The 18,189-nt window shown below is 43.6% G+C and overlaps 2 protein-coding genes across 4 annotated transcripts in view; one reads left to right on the top strand and one right to left on the bottom strand.

Moving 5' to 3' along the window:
* BICRAL (BICRA like chromatin remodeling complex associated protein) overlaps positions 1 to 16,634 on the bottom strand; it is a 46,011-nt gene extending 29,377 nt beyond the window's left edge. The window contains exon 1 of one of the 3 annotated variants that reach the window (XM_056356738.1): positions 16,590 to 16,634. The gene's annotated coding sequence lies outside the window, so the exon portion shown is untranslated. Of the gene's footprint in view, positions 1 to 5,523; positions 6,303 to 6,752; positions 6,794 to 16,589 lie in introns of those variants that run through there. The other 2 variants (XM_056356742.1, XM_056356739.1) reach the window with 2 other exon arrangements.
* An 82-nt stretch (positions 16,635 to 16,716) lies between these two features.
* TBCC (tubulin folding cofactor C) lies at positions 16,717 to 17,939 on the top strand. The gene has a single exon (XM_056356744.1). The coding sequence runs from the start codon at positions 16,771 to 16,773 to the stop codon at positions 17,818 to 17,820; it is 1,050 nt and encodes a 349-aa protein (XP_056212719.1). The 5' UTR covers positions 16,717 to 16,770; the 3' UTR covers positions 17,821 to 17,939.
* The last annotated feature ends 250 nt before the right edge of the window (positions 17,940 to 18,189 follow it).

Genomic DNA, 18,189 nt, shown 5'->3' with positions numbered 1-18,189 from the left:
CCATACACTAAAGTACAGGCAACCTACAATAGGTTGTTTATCCAACTCATAAATTTCCTTTTAGTATACTACAAAAAAAAAAAATAATTCTTAAGTTTGGCAAATGTGGCAACTTATCAAGCTTCCCAAAACTATGGTGATATTCTATTAAGAAAAAAAATATGGAAATGTACAGTTCAATACTTAACAGTATGTATGATAGTGAAGGTTAATCCAGCTGCAGGCAAGCACACCGAGTACATGTGTAAATCCTCTGTGCAGCTGTCTAAAATCTGGTTTCCCTCAGCCACACATGTTCAGCATCAAATTTCTAATTTATTCAGTACCATTTTTCCATACTGCACCCAGAGCTGCTCTTGGCAACACCAAAAATTTGGCAAGACTTTCAACCAGAAATTTATTTTTTTTTTAAACCACACAGAGAAAATCCAGTGTAACTCGCAGCCCAGAGGTCAGGGTGCTTACCTACCCCAACGGGACTCCCCAGGTTGAACACACTTAGCCCGTTTCCCCAGCAAACACCATCCTCATCACTATGCTACAGCCTATTTTGGGCTCTGTCTTCTAAGCTGCTCCAGCACATACACAGCTCTTCAGGAATCTCAATAGTCATAAAACATTTTGAAAGGTCCTGGTTTCATACCAAAAGAGGAAAAGAAGCAGTCAATCTCAACAGTTCCTTCAGAAAGAAATGTTCACTGCCCAAAGAAAGTTAGACACTCTTCAAGTATTTCTAGAAACTACTGTATGCAGTAACACAGGCTATTAAGCATACATTATTTATGCAACACGATACTTCAAGAAACACGGAGTCAGTTCTTCAGATGTTTTCACTTTATACTAGGGAATACCCATGTATCATACTTCTCATTCTGTGCATATAATTTCCAAAGATTCGAAAAAAACCCTTATGCAATCCCATAATGTAACTTCCTTATGAACTGATAATTTCTCAATTAATAAACCATGCCCAATTAATACATTTTCACTGCCACTCTAGTCCACACTATGTTTAAAAAAACAAACACCAAACCCAAAACTGTTTACCTTGCCACAGGCATGGTTCACACAAGTTAGTATCAGCTAACAACTGCCAATAATTAAAGCTGAATGGACATTTATACTCCTTTCAGTTACTATGTTTCAGATATCAACTGAAATTAAGAGTATGATGAACTGACAGATGCGTAACTAACTCAGCAGTGTGGTCCATATCAATGCCCCCAAAACCAGGCTGAAAATCCTCCACACCGCCAATCTTGTCCTTGTTGAAGCCAATGGATATTTTGCCAGGTATTTCAGTGGGGCCAAGATACCTTCTGTAGTTGACACATGTCAATAAACTCAAACTTCAACACAAGATCCTGAAATTCTACACTCAGATCAAGTTCACAGTGAAACTACTACAGGCTCCACCTGAGACAAGACTAAGATCAGCCATTACAAAAATGATCAGTCTCCTGCAATGAAGTTACAACTTTCTCCCCTGACTCCCCTCTCTTCACCACCCTTTCTTAATACTTTCAGTGAAAGAAAGGCTATTGTATTAAGTTTTGACAGCGATTTGCCCATTTGCTTTCTTTTCCTTTTCATAAGCACTCCCTTACTCAAAGTAACATTGGATATAGCTCTAGAGAATTTCAAAACTAGTGCAAGAAAGTAAATTAAAGCAATACAAGAACTTGATAGTCTATTTGTGCTAGCTATCTTAATTTTGTCTAAAACCTCAGCAATTCTCAAATAAAGCAAGAATAATACAAACACAGTAGTTGTGTTTTTTCAACAATGAAAGCAGGGGCAAACAAACATTTGAAAATAAAGATACGTATCTTCATTTAACTACATGATAGTCTTGGGAAAAAAAACATCAATTCAGGCTGGTGTTAATGGATTTACGATGGTACAACAAGGGCTTTACCCATACTGTTTATTCCAGCTTTCAAACTAGAACAGCTGCAGGTCACAATGACTGTTAGAACAGTTTATTAATCTTGCTGCTTTTCTTGTACTATAAGAAAGCAAAACATGCTTGCTTTTGTTGACAAACCCCATGTCTCTGCTGGACCAGGTATGTCACCATAAAAAACAAAAAACAACCTTTCAAGCACAGATGCAGCTTATTCCAGCAGAACTACTACAAGAAATTATGCCACCTCTCTGAACAGAATAAACTACGTTATCAGAGAGGCTCTTATGCCTGGACTGTATCTATTGCTTAGACAGGGATGACACACTTTCACACTCTCACTGCTACATCTACGCTAAAAAGCACCAGCCATTAGACTTATCACAAGCCTAATGCAGCATAAAAAGGCATGATCATTGACCATTACAGCCACATTATACCATGTAACGGCAGTTATGCAGATAGAACTTTCCTGGAACTGATGTGGAAGTACACCAGCAAAACTCTGAAAATACAGCTAGAGTACAATGAATACCCAAGTAGCATACCAACACATCCCCACCTGCAAAGCTCCAGCTCTAGACTACCAACCTACCTCTGTTGCAAAACTTCACAGATACAGACAGGGTCCTTGGAAGAAACTGGAAATGCAGCTTATACTAGCAGGACTTCGGGGGTTTATGATCAGTTAATTAAACAATTAAGCTAAATAGATAAACTCTACTGGAAAAGGACACTTGGTGGGGGCAGGAAAACTGCATATCTATAAGGCAATGTAAGTATTTAGCTACAGTAGAACCATCTCTGTCAAGGGCACAGCTATGTAGCACTGACCTCACCTAAGGCTACACATATACTGAAAGTACTATCAAGAATACAGGTATAATATACAGGGCAAGTGCTCAACGTATGAACAAAGTAAGAAACTTAAAATGCAGGAGTACCACACACTAGTGAATAAGCCAAGGTGCACCAATGGAAGTGCAACCAGACTAGTGTATCGACTTGGTGAGCTGCACTCCTCCATCGATGTAAACAAGCTATGCAAACTACAAAGTACTACTTGCAACAATGACAAAAAGAAGAATCTCTTCAGCTCAGACACAGCCAAAGAAATAAATCTACAAAGAACAGATGTAGTCTATTTCACTACTAGCCACCGAAGATGTCAACTCAAGATGAGAATACATTTTGCTTTAATGCAACCAGGTCAGAAGATACGTAGTAATTTGGCAAGTATTATGCCCCGAGAGAATATAAACTGGTCATTTTTATCCCATTTTTGTCATTTCTTCATTATCTTCACAAATTAATGAAAAAAGCCACACAATCTGCCAGACATTAGGAAAGTTTTATTGTACAGAAATACACTACACAGTAAAAAAAAAATTTGCTATCTTAATCCCAGGACTAAATTGCAAAATAATCACTTCGAGAAAATCTGAATTTCATGTACTAGTAAGATTTCTGAAATGTGAACAAATACTGTACTCCATACTCCATAGATTTTTGAACTGAAGTTTTAGGAGGTGCATTTTTTAAAAAGCTAAAACATTAACGAAGTTGTCCCCATTAAAGTCTTTAGAAAAGAGTTTCTATACAGACATATTTTTAGTATACTCCAAGCAATAAAACTGCATAGTTTAAAATGTCATTTAAAACCCTTCAACACCAACAGGCAAAGAATTTAAACAGCCTCAAAAGCAATCCCAAATTTTAAAAACATCTCCCACTTCCTCCAGGAATGAGCAAGAGGCTCTCCTCTGATCTGTCAAAAAACATAAAATGAAGAACTAAACAAGGATTCCACAGCCCTTAGCGTGCGCAGCATGGCTTGGTCTGGCTGCATGCTTGCTGTCCCTGAATACAGATGTTGGTATTCAACTCAAGCCTCATGAGCACTGATCAGATTACACAGAAACGTAGGAACACCACAAGCAAACAAAAGGAAGTTTTGATCAAAAAACAGGAGACCATTTCAACACTCTCCCTAAAACCAGCATCAAAACAAAAGCTGAAAAAGCGTATTAAAGTGGAGCTGTCAAATTTGAATAATTTGGACCGGTAAAAACCTGGAAAGATGCTAGTCCACCCGCTCAAAAATAATTACCAAGAGAGTAACAGAAACGAAATTAGTTAACTACCCACCCACCAAAAAGTTACTTGTCCTTGTCTTTTTACAAGCATTTTTGAAGGTGTTAAAGGCTCTTCAATGAAGATTACCTTATGTGCTACACCAGAACATTTTGGGGTGGGGGTGTTCTTTTTTAATGACATGGTGTACTTTTGGGTCATCTCTTCAACAGAAGAGGCCACTCTTTCACGTACTGTTTCTTCCTACACCACGAATGCATCTCATGTCAAGAAACACGTTATTTCAGAAACACGAAAACAAGCTCTGAAGTGATGTTGACAGGCCTCAAGCTGGGAGCCCAGGCCTCTCTGAACCAAGCCAGTTCAGCCCCTCACAGGATGATGGCCCTGAGCAGCCAGGCGATGGGGGCAGCCAGGCGACGGGGGCAGCAGCTCAGAGCGAGCGGCTGACGGGGCCGCTCCCGAGAGCGCCCATGCCCAAAGCAATCCGCCCTCTGCTCCCCGCACACACGCCAACAAATCCTTCACCCCCGTTCCCCATAGCGCACACAGAAGAAACCCCTTACAGATATTTCTTAAAGAAAGAAAGAGAAGGGGCGGGGAGGGGAGCAAGCAGCTTCGGGTATGTCGGGGAGAGGCTCTCCAGCCCCGCGTAACGCTTCCGAGACAGAAAGAGAAATGGCCCGAGCGTGGCGCGACGGCAACGCCCCACACGGCGCGGCGACAACAGAAAGGACCTTAAAATGGCGCCCGTGGGGGAGGAGAGTCAGAGCGAAACTGCGCAACAAACGCTGGCAGGAAGCCAGACAGCGCCATCTTCCCCGCTCTCGCCCACTCGCACCGAGCGCCGCACCGCAAACGCCGGCTGCCGGGCTCGGGGCACGGCCGGGCGGCCTCCGCGGGACCCCTTCCCTCTCCCGCGGCTCCTGCTGCGCCCCGGCCTGCCGGGCCCCAGGGCGAGAGAGCGGGCAAGAGCCAAGGCCTCCACATCGCTTCCCTTCCCCCTCTGATTATTTTAGTAACAGTTCTAAATAAACATTAAAGGTGCCCTCTGTACGGCGTTTAATTTTAACATCACTACGTCTGCTATCTGCCACAAGCTGTAAGTGAATTTTGCAATTATTAACAAAAGCAAATTGTACCTTAAGTACTGAAGCCCCCCCCCCATAAGCCAATAAATGTGAATTGTGAGGATTTCACGGCATCCCCTCCACAACCGACTACTATTTCAAGCCACAAGTAAAAACTATTTATAAAACATTGCTTCTTTTAAAGAAAATAATCCCATCAGCACAAAGGATCAGATTCACATCCACTCCACAGCAAAGCCAAACGGGTTACTCCAGAAAGAGACGGTTTATTGTTACGTTTTAAAAAGAAGAGTTACAGTTGAATATTCTCTCCAAAAGGAAAAAAAAAAGGGGGGGAGGGGGGGGACACGACAAAAAAAACCCCAAAAAAACCTCCCACAGCGGCAAACTTAGTCCCGAAAAGGAGAAAAAAGCGCATTAGCCCAAACCTACCGCCCGAGCATTTCGCACACCCACAAAAAGCAGCACCGTTTCCATTCCTTGGTTAAAAGCAGGAGACACGGAGCAATTCGGAGGAAATTGCAAATAAAGAACCAAACAAATCAAATCAAATCTAGTGGCGACACCGAAAACGAGGAAATGAGTGAAAAATAAATCCCCAGAAGGCACAAATCTGAGACACAAACTCAAAGAAATTACAAGGTTAGGGTGGTGGCGAGTGGACGGGGGGAAGGAAAAAATCAAGCCAGGAGTGAAAAAGGAAAAAAGAGAAGAAAAAATCTTCCTAGCTCCACAGCCAGGAGAGAGACGAAGTGTCTCCATTTTCCCGACGAGGAGGAAGAAAGAGTGTTTCACAGACTACAGAGCTTTAGAGAAAAGCAAAGAAACGAGGGGGGAAAAAAAAGAGGGAGGAGATTTGAAAAGATTATTTTTCTTTCTCCCTCACACACTCTCTCTATCCCCCTCTCTCCCTCTCACTCTCTCTCTCACACTCACACATACACACACACACTCGCTCTCCCTCCTCTCCTCTTTCCATCCCTCTCTTGATGGCCATCAAGGGGGCGGAAAATAAAAAAAAAAAAAAAAAAAAGACAACAACAACAACTAATTTTAAACCGGCTCAATCAATGAGTCATTAAAAGAGATTTTTCTTCCCTCCTCTCCTAAATTTGCATGGCATCAGCAAGAAAAAAAAACCCACCCCAAACCTCTCCCCTCTCTGCAGCTATCAGCCTGGACCTGAAACCTTATCTCTCCCTTCTACACCCCCACCCCCACCACCACCACCCCCCGCCTTTATTTTAAGAAACAACTTTTTTTTTTTTTTTTTTTAAGTGCCCTCAGCAGCCACCACCACCAGCCTCGCGGAAAAAAAAATAATATAGTTCATTTCCATGTGAATCCACATCTGCCCAAACAACAGCCACCCACAAAATATCCCTCTTCTTCCTCCTCGTCTCCCCTCTCGCTCGCTCTCTCTCTAGATATATATTTATATACATAGCCCCAGAGCCAATAGCTCTCTGGGCTGAAACCTAATATCCTGGTTTTGGCAACTCCTGGTTGTTAATTTGCTCCTCTTTCTTTTCTGTCTGTCTGGAGATAGATTTCCCCCCTCTCTTTTCCCTCCCCGAAGGAAGGGAGGAAGGAGGTTGTGTGTTTTTTTTTTCCTTGAAATTTTTATCACAAAATTATAATACACTCAAAGGGAAACTCACCGTCATGAAAAAGCAGTGCCTTGTCAACGGGGTTTCTTCGCCATCACATCAGGGGCTGGCAGTGTAAGAGAGAGAGAGGGAGAGCGAGAGAGCGAGGGAGGGAGGGGGGAGAGCGAGCGAGCGAGAGAGGGGGAAAGAGAAAGAGAGCGAGAGAGGAGAGCGCGGCACGGCGCGGCACGGCACGGCCCCGCACGGCACGGCGCGGCGCGGCGCGGCACGGCACCCGGGGCCCGGCCGGGCGCTCCGCCGGGACACAGTGCCGCAGCCCGGCGCCGGCCACACGCACCGCCGCCCTGGCATGATGAGTCCCCAGCTCCGGCGCGATCCCCGCTTCGCCTTTTTTACAGTCAGTCCCTTTAAAAAGTTTAACTGCCTTTTTTTTTTTTTTTTTTTTTTTGTGAGAAAGCTGCAGGTCAGGATATCTGTAAGTGCCTGAGCCGTTTACTTTCGGTTAAAAGTTGGGGTGTGTTTTGGGTGACAGAAAGGTAAAAAAAAATAAAGTTTTTTTCCCACGAAGAACGTTCATTTTAACAGCTTGGCTGGTCTTGACACTGAAGTTGCAAACCACTTACACACTTGGGGTGGGCGGGGGCTCCCCAGAAAAAGGTCACCTTGAAAAAGACAAGATCCTCTTACAGGTTGCAGTATTTTTAGATGCATTATTTTTCTTACGACCGTTGGTCAAAACACATGCCGTGAATTTCAGCTGCTTATACAAAGTTTTGGGTAACCTAAAAACGCTAATTTGAAGTCAAAGCATGTAGCACCGAGAGCTCACTGACAATTCTACAATTCATTTTGGCTAAAAGCATTAATATAATAATTCTGTTCAAAGCTTTTTGGTTATACAAAACTAACAATACTCACTTTCTTCATTCAAAATTAATTTTAAAAATCTTTATTCAGGTGATTCACAGAAGCCTAGTTTATTTAAAACAAAACCATTTTGATTGAAATCAGAGCTTGATTCTTAGCATGTAGAAATATGAATGGTACTGCTTTTAAAACAAGAAATCTCTTTCAGACCCTTTTTCTGCCAGTAATCGTAATTCCCAAGGACTTGCACACAGCAGCCTTTTCTATTTTTTCCTAAGAAAACATAACTTTGTTAAAATTCCTTAGAGACAAGGAATTAGTAGCGCATTCTTTATTAGCTTCACAGCTCGAAAAAACACAAAGTTTTTAGAGTTTAAATACAATTACATGAAAACTGTTATGGCCAGTGTACTAAGTGGACCTTCTCAAAGAAGCTGGCCAGATTTTTTGTATTTTAAAAAAAAGTCAGCATTGTTTTCAATTAGAATCTGGTTACGTTATTTTTTAAGTGATCAACCGATTCATATTATAATATGGGAAACAAAGGTTAAGCCTGATTCCAAACCTTCGCCAAAGCCAAGACTCGCCCACAATTCCCGTTTATATGCATGCCCACAGCAGAAAATTTAGGTGAAGTTTCAAATCACTCCCTAAATGGCAATGCTGGGCCCTGGCAAACAGGCCTTAGCATGAGTCCTACAGATCCTTTATGCAGTCCAGGCATATGGAACACAAGCATGGTGCTGCCTAGCACATCAGCCAATATATTAACTTCACTTTTTGTAAGTACAGTACGGACCTGAACAACCAACCATATGGATGTGTCAAAGAGCTCAGGGCCCTAATTGCTATTATAGCCTATACTCCTGACACTAGCATTAGAAAAACCAACAAGGTCAAATGCAAGGTCCCTAACTTCAGCAAATGCTTCAAGGGGCCAGACTCTGCCCTGAACTGAAGCATGGAAGCCTACATGGCATCACTGGCTTCAGAGAACATTGCTCAAGTAATAACTTGTGAGCTGGAGGGGCACCATGAGCGTTCTTCTGATTTGGTTAACAGGAAGGAACTGTGCTGCAGAGGTTGCGAGGCAGAACATCTGATCAGTACGTTATTATTCTCCCAGTCCTACAGAAACCACAAATAGGAAGCAGGCAATACAAAGAAGGAATAGGAGGAAAGAGGACAAATGATTTAGAATAGTCTCCCTTATCATAAGAAACACAAGGAAGCCTATGTAAATTGTCCATGAATGTACCATAATTTATGCTTACTTTCCCTGAAGGATGTTTCTCAGCAGCACTGGAGATAACCTTGCTAAGCAGGGACAGAACAAAAAGGAAAGGAGAGCTAACATCTATACAATGAAGCGCCCTGAAGCAACTGGATTTCTCCAGATCTAAACAAGTCAATGAGTTTAACAATGAAAACCCTTTACATTGTCACTGAGTGGACAAACCCAAACCAGAACACACTGTACCCGCTGCAAAAGTAAATCTGTGTATGTTTCTATATTAACTGTATCTGTTAAGAAACAAAACTGGCTCAGGTAAAAACGGTTACTTAAATAATCAAGGGTTGGATGTGACTTTATAGGTCAGATTGAAGTACACACTTAATGTTACCTTCAATAGTAAGAAGTTTGAAGGCAGTCTTCAGCTGTAGTGTTATCACTTTCTGGTGTATTACAGAATTTTCCAGACCATGTTTGTAAAGAAATACTGCTTTTTGCCGTAAGGTACTCGTGCTTTTTTAAGAGGATCACATGGTGTTTCTGAACTGAATGTCATTGCCCCAGGAGGTTGCCCCTCTTCTCACTGCCTTACTGCATTAACACAAAAGACCCTAATATGTCAAAATTCTACCCCAAGGTCACCTGCCGACAGCTGTTCCCCTCAACCAGTCCTATTCTCCAAATTAAATACAATGCACATTCGGTTGCTGTCTCTACTTAGCTTCCTCAATCACATTCATTCATTTTCTCATTGATTTTCCTGTAGCAGCTTCAGAAGGAGTAAGGGGAAATAAGCATGAAAGGCAAGGCAAGACCAGTGTCAAAAAGGAATAGCAGAAATCTTGAGAAGACAGACGTTGGCATAATAATTCTTAAGAATAGCTACTGGGAACATCATGCGCACCCATCACACAACATACTACTTGGCTATATTTTGACATCAGCTGTCAAACTGTGACCATGCTATTTAACAACTACCACTCTCATAGGTGTTCAGAGACACCAAATGACATTTGGAGTGAGCTAAGACACGTAGCCCTGAAATGTCAGATTGTGGAGAAGTGAAAACTAGGCTTAGATATTGAGACGATGAAAATAAGGGGGTACAAAACACCCTCCCCATTCATTCTGTCTCCATGTTTCTCCTAGATCAAGTAACTTTATTATTACTCAGCCCAGTTTTCCAGGTCTGCCTCGCAAGCATTCTAATTCTTGTGCAATTAATTATAAATTAGTACCCCAAAAGAAGATCAAGCAGCAGCAGATTCATAAGAAAGAATTTAAGGACTAAGCTATTTGCATTAAAGGGATTAACGCCACAGACATCCCAATATTCTTGAGTGAAAAGTAGTTTTGTAACCTCAACTCGCTGCATTCTGAGGTATATTGGATGGAAAAGAACACCATTTACTCCACTGCAGCCTTGCTCCCTCAGACAGAGTGCTGCAGCTCTATTGATGGTACTTCTCCCTCCCATGCTTCTTTCTCTCTCCATCCCTTAACATGTTTCTTGTGTCAGCTTATCACCAGGCACACCATTTATCCAACTACATACTGCTTTCTTAATTACTAATTTAGATAAGAATAAATAACTCTTAAGCTTGAAGGCACAGAAACAAACAGGTCAACATTAAAAGGTACAAGCACTAGAAAGATGGAGAGGTCACAACACTCGAAAAGTACGGCACTCAAATACAGTGGCATGACAGGAGACAAGGTCTTTAACTTGGAATATAAATGCAACATACCACATTAAAAATTCAGTTCAATATCCATATCAACTGCAAATTTTGAATAGTTGCCACCAATACTTTGATAAATCACCTGTAAAAATCTCCTAAAAGTTACAAATTTCAGCTTGATACCATGACTGACTTACACAAAACAGTACTTACAGAAGCAGGGTCATAACTGCATGATGTAATTTAGGAAGCTGTATCACTCCAGTATCAATCATCATACCAAACATAGGACTATCTAACCAATATGTACCTTAAGGAGTGATTGTTTAGGACGTTGGTAGTAAGAGGAGGTAATGAAGAGCGAACCTCAGAACAAGAGATTTACACCAATACTAGAAGGCAGACAGGTTTCTATGAGTGGACATGGTGTGAAGGCCAACAGGGCTGTTCTGTGATGAATCCGAAGAACAGATTTTGGAGAACTGTGGTTTTCTGAGATGTGGATCTGGTCCATGGAGAACAATCAAGTAAAACCAGAGAAAATGTGGTGACTGGTCCTCCCATTGAAACAAAAGACAATGCAAAATTATTACTGGAACAGACCAAGATAAACTGTATCATGCTCTAGGTTGTTTAAATAGTCTCTCATATTCTTCAGCTTAGAGTACCTTAAAAAGGAGAATTAAGTTTGAAAGATTAATAGCTCTCATTTCCAATTTAGAGTAATATTAAGATACTAAGCCACTGAAATGTATTGGAAAAACACACCTCTGGAGACAGAACTTTACTATGGTATCTGGAAAAATCATCTTCAACAACTAACAATGCCAAAATGTATATAAGAAAATTAAACAAAAAAATATGGCAGAAATTGGGAGAAGCTTCTATAATATGCACAGTTAATGTGGTTAGCATAGATGAATGGGGGGAAAAAATCAGCTAAGTGAGGATACAGAAATACAGGAGTATGTTAATGAGTAGATGGACAAAAGTTTTTGTTTTTTTTTTTTTAAAAGAAGTAGCAATTAAAAACAGTAGCCAGGCAACGAAACTAACAAAAGGACCGTTCCAAATGCAGCTGGGGTTCTGTGAAGTATTTAAAAAAAAAAATCAAATAAATACTAATAGAAGGAACCTAAGCAAAAAATGGAGGCCTGAAACATGAAACAAGGTGTTACAGGGATAATAGAAACACAGTGGAATGGTAAGCGTTCCACTGCAACCAAAAGCATTCATGTTCAGAAAAGAAACACAAACGTACTAAGCCATACTTGGACAAGACAAAATGGAGGAACAGAAGAGACATTTTGAATAAAGCAGCAAGTCACAGCTTTTGAGAAAGAATGGTTTTACTTGGGTATTCCTGGGACCCTACTAGAAACCAGCTGGTTAAGATCTGGATATGAATAAAGACTGCTGTAAAATAAATCTTAGTATTATCGCTAGAAAGTGTATCAATTTGAATGGAATTTATTCTCTCGGATTTAGACTAAAGAACAAATGCTAATAATAACAAGAGGCAGTCCTCCTTCAAAATGATTGCTGACAGATTTTTTCGTAAGATGAGTAAAAGGCAAAAAGAATATGGTTTGTTAACTAATGAATATAATACAGGAGAGCTAACAGAGAATCAGTAAACTTGGATACAATGACTTCGAGTTAATTATATTTAAATTATTCAGAAAAATAAATTTAATATGTTTGCAATTAAGATTCACAATTCCAAAACTGAAAACTCTGATATACTGTTGAACCTAGGTGATCCATTGAACTGGCTAGTCCAATAACCAAACATGGTTTCCTGAAATGCCTTAAAATTGGTAAAAGCACCTGAAGTCTAAAGGCACTGAAAAAATCTCTTAGGAATTCTAGAACTAATAGAATAAGTACCTCAAAGGGAGAGTCCATAAGACAGCATCTGTAGCTTACATACTGGTCTTTGGAATTTAACTTAATGTCAATTAGCAAGTTAGGATTCTAAATACCAGTTAGCAGCTAGACCTGAGCTAAACCTAAGTGCACTTCCACTCTTGAGCTTTTGTGTGTGGTATATGTGGGCCTTGCTTTATTAATCTTGAAGCGCCTCTTGTCATAAAATGTTATGCTTTGAAGTCTGTCCTTGGTTTTGGAGAGTAACTCATTTTCATAGAAATAAATTTGTTTCTCCATCTTTGTCACTGGAAATACCAGGTCCTCGGAAAGGACCAGCTCACACTGGTTTCAAAACAAGTGAACCTTGACTGGTTGGAATATAATTAGTAACTTAAGCATTCCCAAGGATTGCATTTCAAAGCTTTTGCATTACTCAGAGCAATTAAGATGCACCAAGTAAGTTTTATAGTTTTAGCTCTAACTCTCTAATTAGTAATTAAAAAACACACATATTTTACATTGTCTTGCCTTTCCATATGGCCAAATAGATAAAGCACAACATTTTAGTCCAAAAAGCTTTTTTAAAAACAATCAGTATGCCAAACTTAAAGGAATTTACTTTTTTCCCAAGAAAAGAACAGAGATAGTGACTTGACAGTCAGTTTTACTGAAACCCCATTCCACCGTGAAAAATGTACAGTCTACAGTACCTTAAATGAACTGTAATACAGCTTGCATCTGTACTGCCTGATCACCGTGCCAGAGGAGTTCAAAGAGCGCTTACTAAAGCCAGCTGTAGAATACAATGCTTGTGCAAGCCACTGAAGTACCTACTTTGTAGCCAGAAGTAATTACATTCATTTGCTAATCTCTCCTGGAGAAACTCAGTCTAACTGGCAGAGATCACATCTATCAGATAAGAGCTCCACACAAGAGACATGGATTGCTGCTTTTCTTGAAGACACACCTAAAAGACAAAATAGCATTTTTGTATGCAACGGTCCAATGTACATACATTACACGCTTTGGAATACAAAATGTCAGTGTTGGGAATATGTACCAACAATAAGGAATAACTGTATTTACTCCTTCCTTTGCTTTAGAGAGTGCAAATCTACATTTTGAGATCACACCACAACTATGAGGTTCTTGACTTCCACAATCCCAGGAACCTCGGGTTTAACAATCCACTACTGCGAGGCCAGACAGCCAGTTGCTTCTGTGGATCTCACTTCTACTGCCCACTCTTATTAAAATAATGATGGAATGAGACAGGATCTTGAAGCTTCACCTGAATTATGCAATACATCTCACCTCAAAAAGCTGAGTTAATGCTGTTGAGCTAGTTTAAGTCAGTACAAAATGTTTTAGGTAGATAGCATTCAAAAGCAATAAACAGAGCTTATGTTTCGGAGTTTCACAGCACTAGATCCAAGTAAGCAAGTGCAACCTGCGACTTCACATAAAACAAATGACACTGCACAGTCCAAGCAACCAGCAAAAGGTCTTACTGAAATGACTGCTATCTGCTTTAAACCCAGAGAGGAACTAAAGCACGTCTGGGCCAGGGGGGACGGGGAACAGAAAAAAATTATAGCACGGGCAGAACTATATACCTTACTTCTATCGAATATCCTCAAACAGCTAAACTACTTGTTGCAGCTTACCAAAATGAGTCCAAGCCTGAGCTAGAAGGCTTACATTTTATCCAGGTGGTTACTGCTTGGGATATTTTAAGTCTTCCATTCTGTATGGCTTATAATGGAGCACACTAGGCAGCTTTGAAACACAGAAGTTGCTGCCAGCAAATTCAGGAAGAAAATTGTCAGTCTTTGTATTATCACAATATATATATATATATATATATACACACACCAGTATCAATTATACCAAAACCTCAGATTGTAAGTGTGGAAAGCAATTTTGGAACATCAAAATGAGAGAGTTGGAAGAATTTTACTTCTCCCTTTTTAGTTTTTCATTATGGTCATACACTTCAGCTTCTTGTATCTGGGGTTACTTTGCTTCTAACTTAAACCTCCAACCACCTCTAGAAAAAACAATTTAGAACACCTAGCTTTCTAAGTGCCCAAATGCAATAAAAAGTTACCATTATACTGCAGCATAAAATATTTAACATATATTTTGAGCTGTGCACACTAGTATTTTTTTGTAATCTTTTCATACATAAAGTTGTTTTACCCACTGCAGTACATCTGCCAGGTCACATCTGTATAACAATACCAAAGCCATATTTTGATAACATTTGTGCATACTGCAAAGCAGCAAAAGCCTGTTTCTGTCAATATTCTCATGCATGGGATAAGCACTCACTGTTACTATCTGTATTACCTACACTCATAGTGGGAGCGTAAGGCAAAAAAGCATGCTATATAAAATGAATCTTTCTATGAAACAAGAAGGAAATAAGGATTTATTTATTTCTTACAGTGAAATAATTGCATCATATTCCTGCCTAACGTACCATTACTGCAATTACTGCAGGAGTGGACTTGGCTATTTATTAGCAAAATTGCCTAAGACTTACTAAATGCCTCATTTAAACACATTGGTAGGGAAAAAGAAATCAAGCAAGACTATTTCAAGGTATTGCTCCTTTTTCACGATGAAGCATTCTCCCTTTCTACGAGGTAAGAGGTTTTAATTTTTAAGACTCAAAATCTGATGTTGTAGAAGCAAAATTCTGGATACATTAACATTGCAGATAGAGCGTAACGTTACCCATCCATCCTGCTGCCCTGCACCTAACCTACTCTGGCATACTACTGTTGTACAACAATCCCTTGAAATCCCCCAATTTTATATTGTAACAGCTATAAGGAGAGAATATTATGTGGTTTAGTGCAAGTCTTTTATGTGTTACAAGGATTAAAGGCATTTCACTGCCTTTCTTCTGTCATCCTAATTGGGCTGGCATGATTATATATAAGGTTCAGGTACTTCCTACCCTCGAACGATGTTATGTCTTAACACAGAAATTAAACCCTATTTCCCAGGAAACAGAAAACAATGGCTACTTTCAAAGGCTCACCTGAAGTAGTGTAACAATCCATGCTTTCAGACAGGAACATTACACAGAATACTCACGCTATCACCAAATAGAGAACGGTAAATTCAGAATGTCTACTTTGGGTTTACCACCTTTTGGTTTCAATGGATAGTTTTAGGTCCTGTGTTAACTTATTATAGGTAACTGAAATGCCGAGGGAAGGGAAATGGTATTCTTAGAACTGGACAGGAATTTAAATTTATTTTCCTGTGTTTCTAAAAGGAGTGCTTTGTGTTAACTTCCTTTGCAAAAATTAACGTTCCATGGAATAGAAAAGCTCTTCACAAAAAAATACATCAGAAGAGCAGTCACTTTTCTGCTCTGTAGCCAAGTGTACTTCATTTCTAGTTCCTGCTGTAGATTTACTTAGAACACATCTCAAATTAAAAAAAAACTTAAAACATGTAAAGCAAGCCTTCCTTGTCATGCTTCCACATGGGCCTCTGCGGATTCCCCACACAGACCTCTCCCGGGCACAGCCACCGTCTGGCACTGCTGTCGCCTCTTCCCTCAAGAACTGAACCCTCTTCTGGAAGGAAACAATAAATCAACCCGTCATCTCAACCCAGCCCGCCTGGCAGCACCTCCGCAGCTGCCCGCGGGTACCGACAGCCCTTTTCACCACCGCGGAAGAGGACAGCGGCAGGGCAGGCTCCCGAGAACCCCGCGCTTACAGAGCCTGCCGAAGGCACCGGCCCCGCAGGCGGCCGCAGCCCCGCGCCCACCCGGCCCGGGGGCAGCGGGCACCACGCCGGGCCACGGGGCGGGCAGCCGGGGCCCACGGCAGACACGCCCGGCTGAGGCAGGGCCCGCGCGGCCCGCCCGTATTTTTAACGGCGGGCGGAGAACCGCCACCCGCAGCCCGCCTGAGGTAGCCGCCCGCCCCGCCCGGGCCCCGCCGCGGAGCCGCCCTGCCCCAAGCCCCGCGGCGGGGAGACGGCGCCCCCGGCCCGGCTCTGGCTCCGCCGCCTGTAGGACGGGCCGCGAGGTGCCGGGGCCGCCCTCAGGACCAACGGCCCAACGGCCGGCGCGGCCTGGGGGAGAAGGAGCAGGGACTTACGCGCGGACGCGCACGGCGGGGAGGGCGGGGGGTTATTTACAGGGCGGCTGCTAATTTGGGAAGCGGGCTAACGCGGCGCGCGGCACCTGCCGCCAGCACTCACCCCATCCCGCGGAGAGGCGCCGGCCCCTTTAAAACCACAGGAGACCCCTCCCTCCGGCCCTCCTTCCCTCCCCTCCCGCTGCAGCCCCCCAGCCCGCCAATCGGCGGCGGCGACGCAACCGGGGCTGCTGGCAGCCAATCAGCGGGCCGCTTAGTGACCGGAGGGGAAGCGAGGAGGCAAGATGGAGGCAGCGGGAGAGGCGGCGGTGCCCGGCGAGCAGCTGCGGGCGCCGGCCGCCTTCGTGGCTCCCCTGCAGCCCGAGGTGGCCGCCGTCGCGGTGCTGCCGGAGCGGCTGCAGCGGCGGGAAGCGGAGCGGCAGCAGGGCGTGGAGCGGCAGCGGCAGAAGAAGGAGGCGCAGGTGGTGAAGGAGGAGCGGAGCGAGTTCTTCGTCGCAGCCTTCGCCCGGGAGCGGGAGGCCGTGGAGGCGCTGCTGGCGGCGGGGCCGCTGGAGGAGGCGGCCGCCCGCCTGCAAGGGCTGCAGAAGCTGCTGACCGAGAGCGTGCGGTTCCTGGCGCCCTACGAGGTGCGGCAAGGGCAGGAGGCCGTGGCGCGGCTGCAGGGGGACCTGGCGGCCCGGCGCCAGCAGCTACAGCCCAAGAAGAAATTCGCTTTCCGGGCCCTGAAGAAAGAAGCAGCTCCGGGCAGCGAGCCGCGCCCCGCCGAGCCCGCCTGGCCTGCCGCCGCCGCGCCGCCCCCCCGCCCCGGGACCGCCGAAGGGGAGCCGAGCGGGCCGCCGCTGTGCGGGTTCAGCGGCGCCCAGGGCCAGGAGCTGGAGCTCGGCCCCACCGAGCTGCTGCAGCGCGACGTGGTGCTGTCCGAGCTGCGCGGCTGCCGGGTGCGGCTCCGCGGCAACGCCAACACGCTGCGGGTGCGGGACTGCCGGGACTGCACCGTGCTCTGCGGGCCCGTTTCCACCTCCGTGCTGGTGGACGGCTGCAGCGAGTGTGTCCTGGTGCTGGCCTGCCAGCAGCTCCGCACCCATCGCACCCGCGACAGCCGCTTCTACGTGCAGGTGACCAGCCGCGCCATAATCGAGGACTGCACTAAAGTCTTCTTCGCCCCCTACGCGTGGAGCTACCCTGGTATCGAGAGAGATTTCGAGTCTTCTGGGCTGGACAGAAACAGAAACAACTGGAACCTGGTGGATGACTTTGACTGGCTGGCAACTGACAAGCCTTCGCCCAACTGGAGCCTGATCCCCGAGCAGGAAAGAGTCAGTTGCTGGGACTGACTGCAGAGGCAGCTCGGCGCAGAGCGAGAAATCCTGGTGTAAACGTATTGATTCATAAACTGTGGGACTTCATCCCCAGTATGCCATTAAATGATTCTATTCGATATTTAAATTGTGAATTACAGTGTATGACTGGATTTTTTTAATTGAAGAATACCAGTCAAAGAATAGTTTACTGTTCTTACACAAGTTGCTGCTATAATCTTTATGTATCACTGTGGAATTTGCCAATTACTACAGTACCTCGTTGCTGAGTTTTTCAGATCAAGGTGGGGGAAGGGGCACCGATACGCAAACGACAGTGAGCCTCTATTAGAACTGGTTTGCTGCTTTCTGTCATCTGGGCAGAACCTGAAATTACCTGCCAGT

The sequence above is a fragment of the Falco biarmicus genome, chromosome 12, assembly GCF_023638135.1.
Source record: "Falco biarmicus isolate bFalBia1 chromosome 12, bFalBia1.pri, whole genome shotgun sequence".
NCBI classification, from domain to species: domain Eukaryota; kingdom Metazoa; phylum Chordata; class Aves; order Falconiformes; family Falconidae; genus Falco; species Falco biarmicus.
This window is presented reverse-complemented; position numbering and strand designations above follow the sequence as displayed.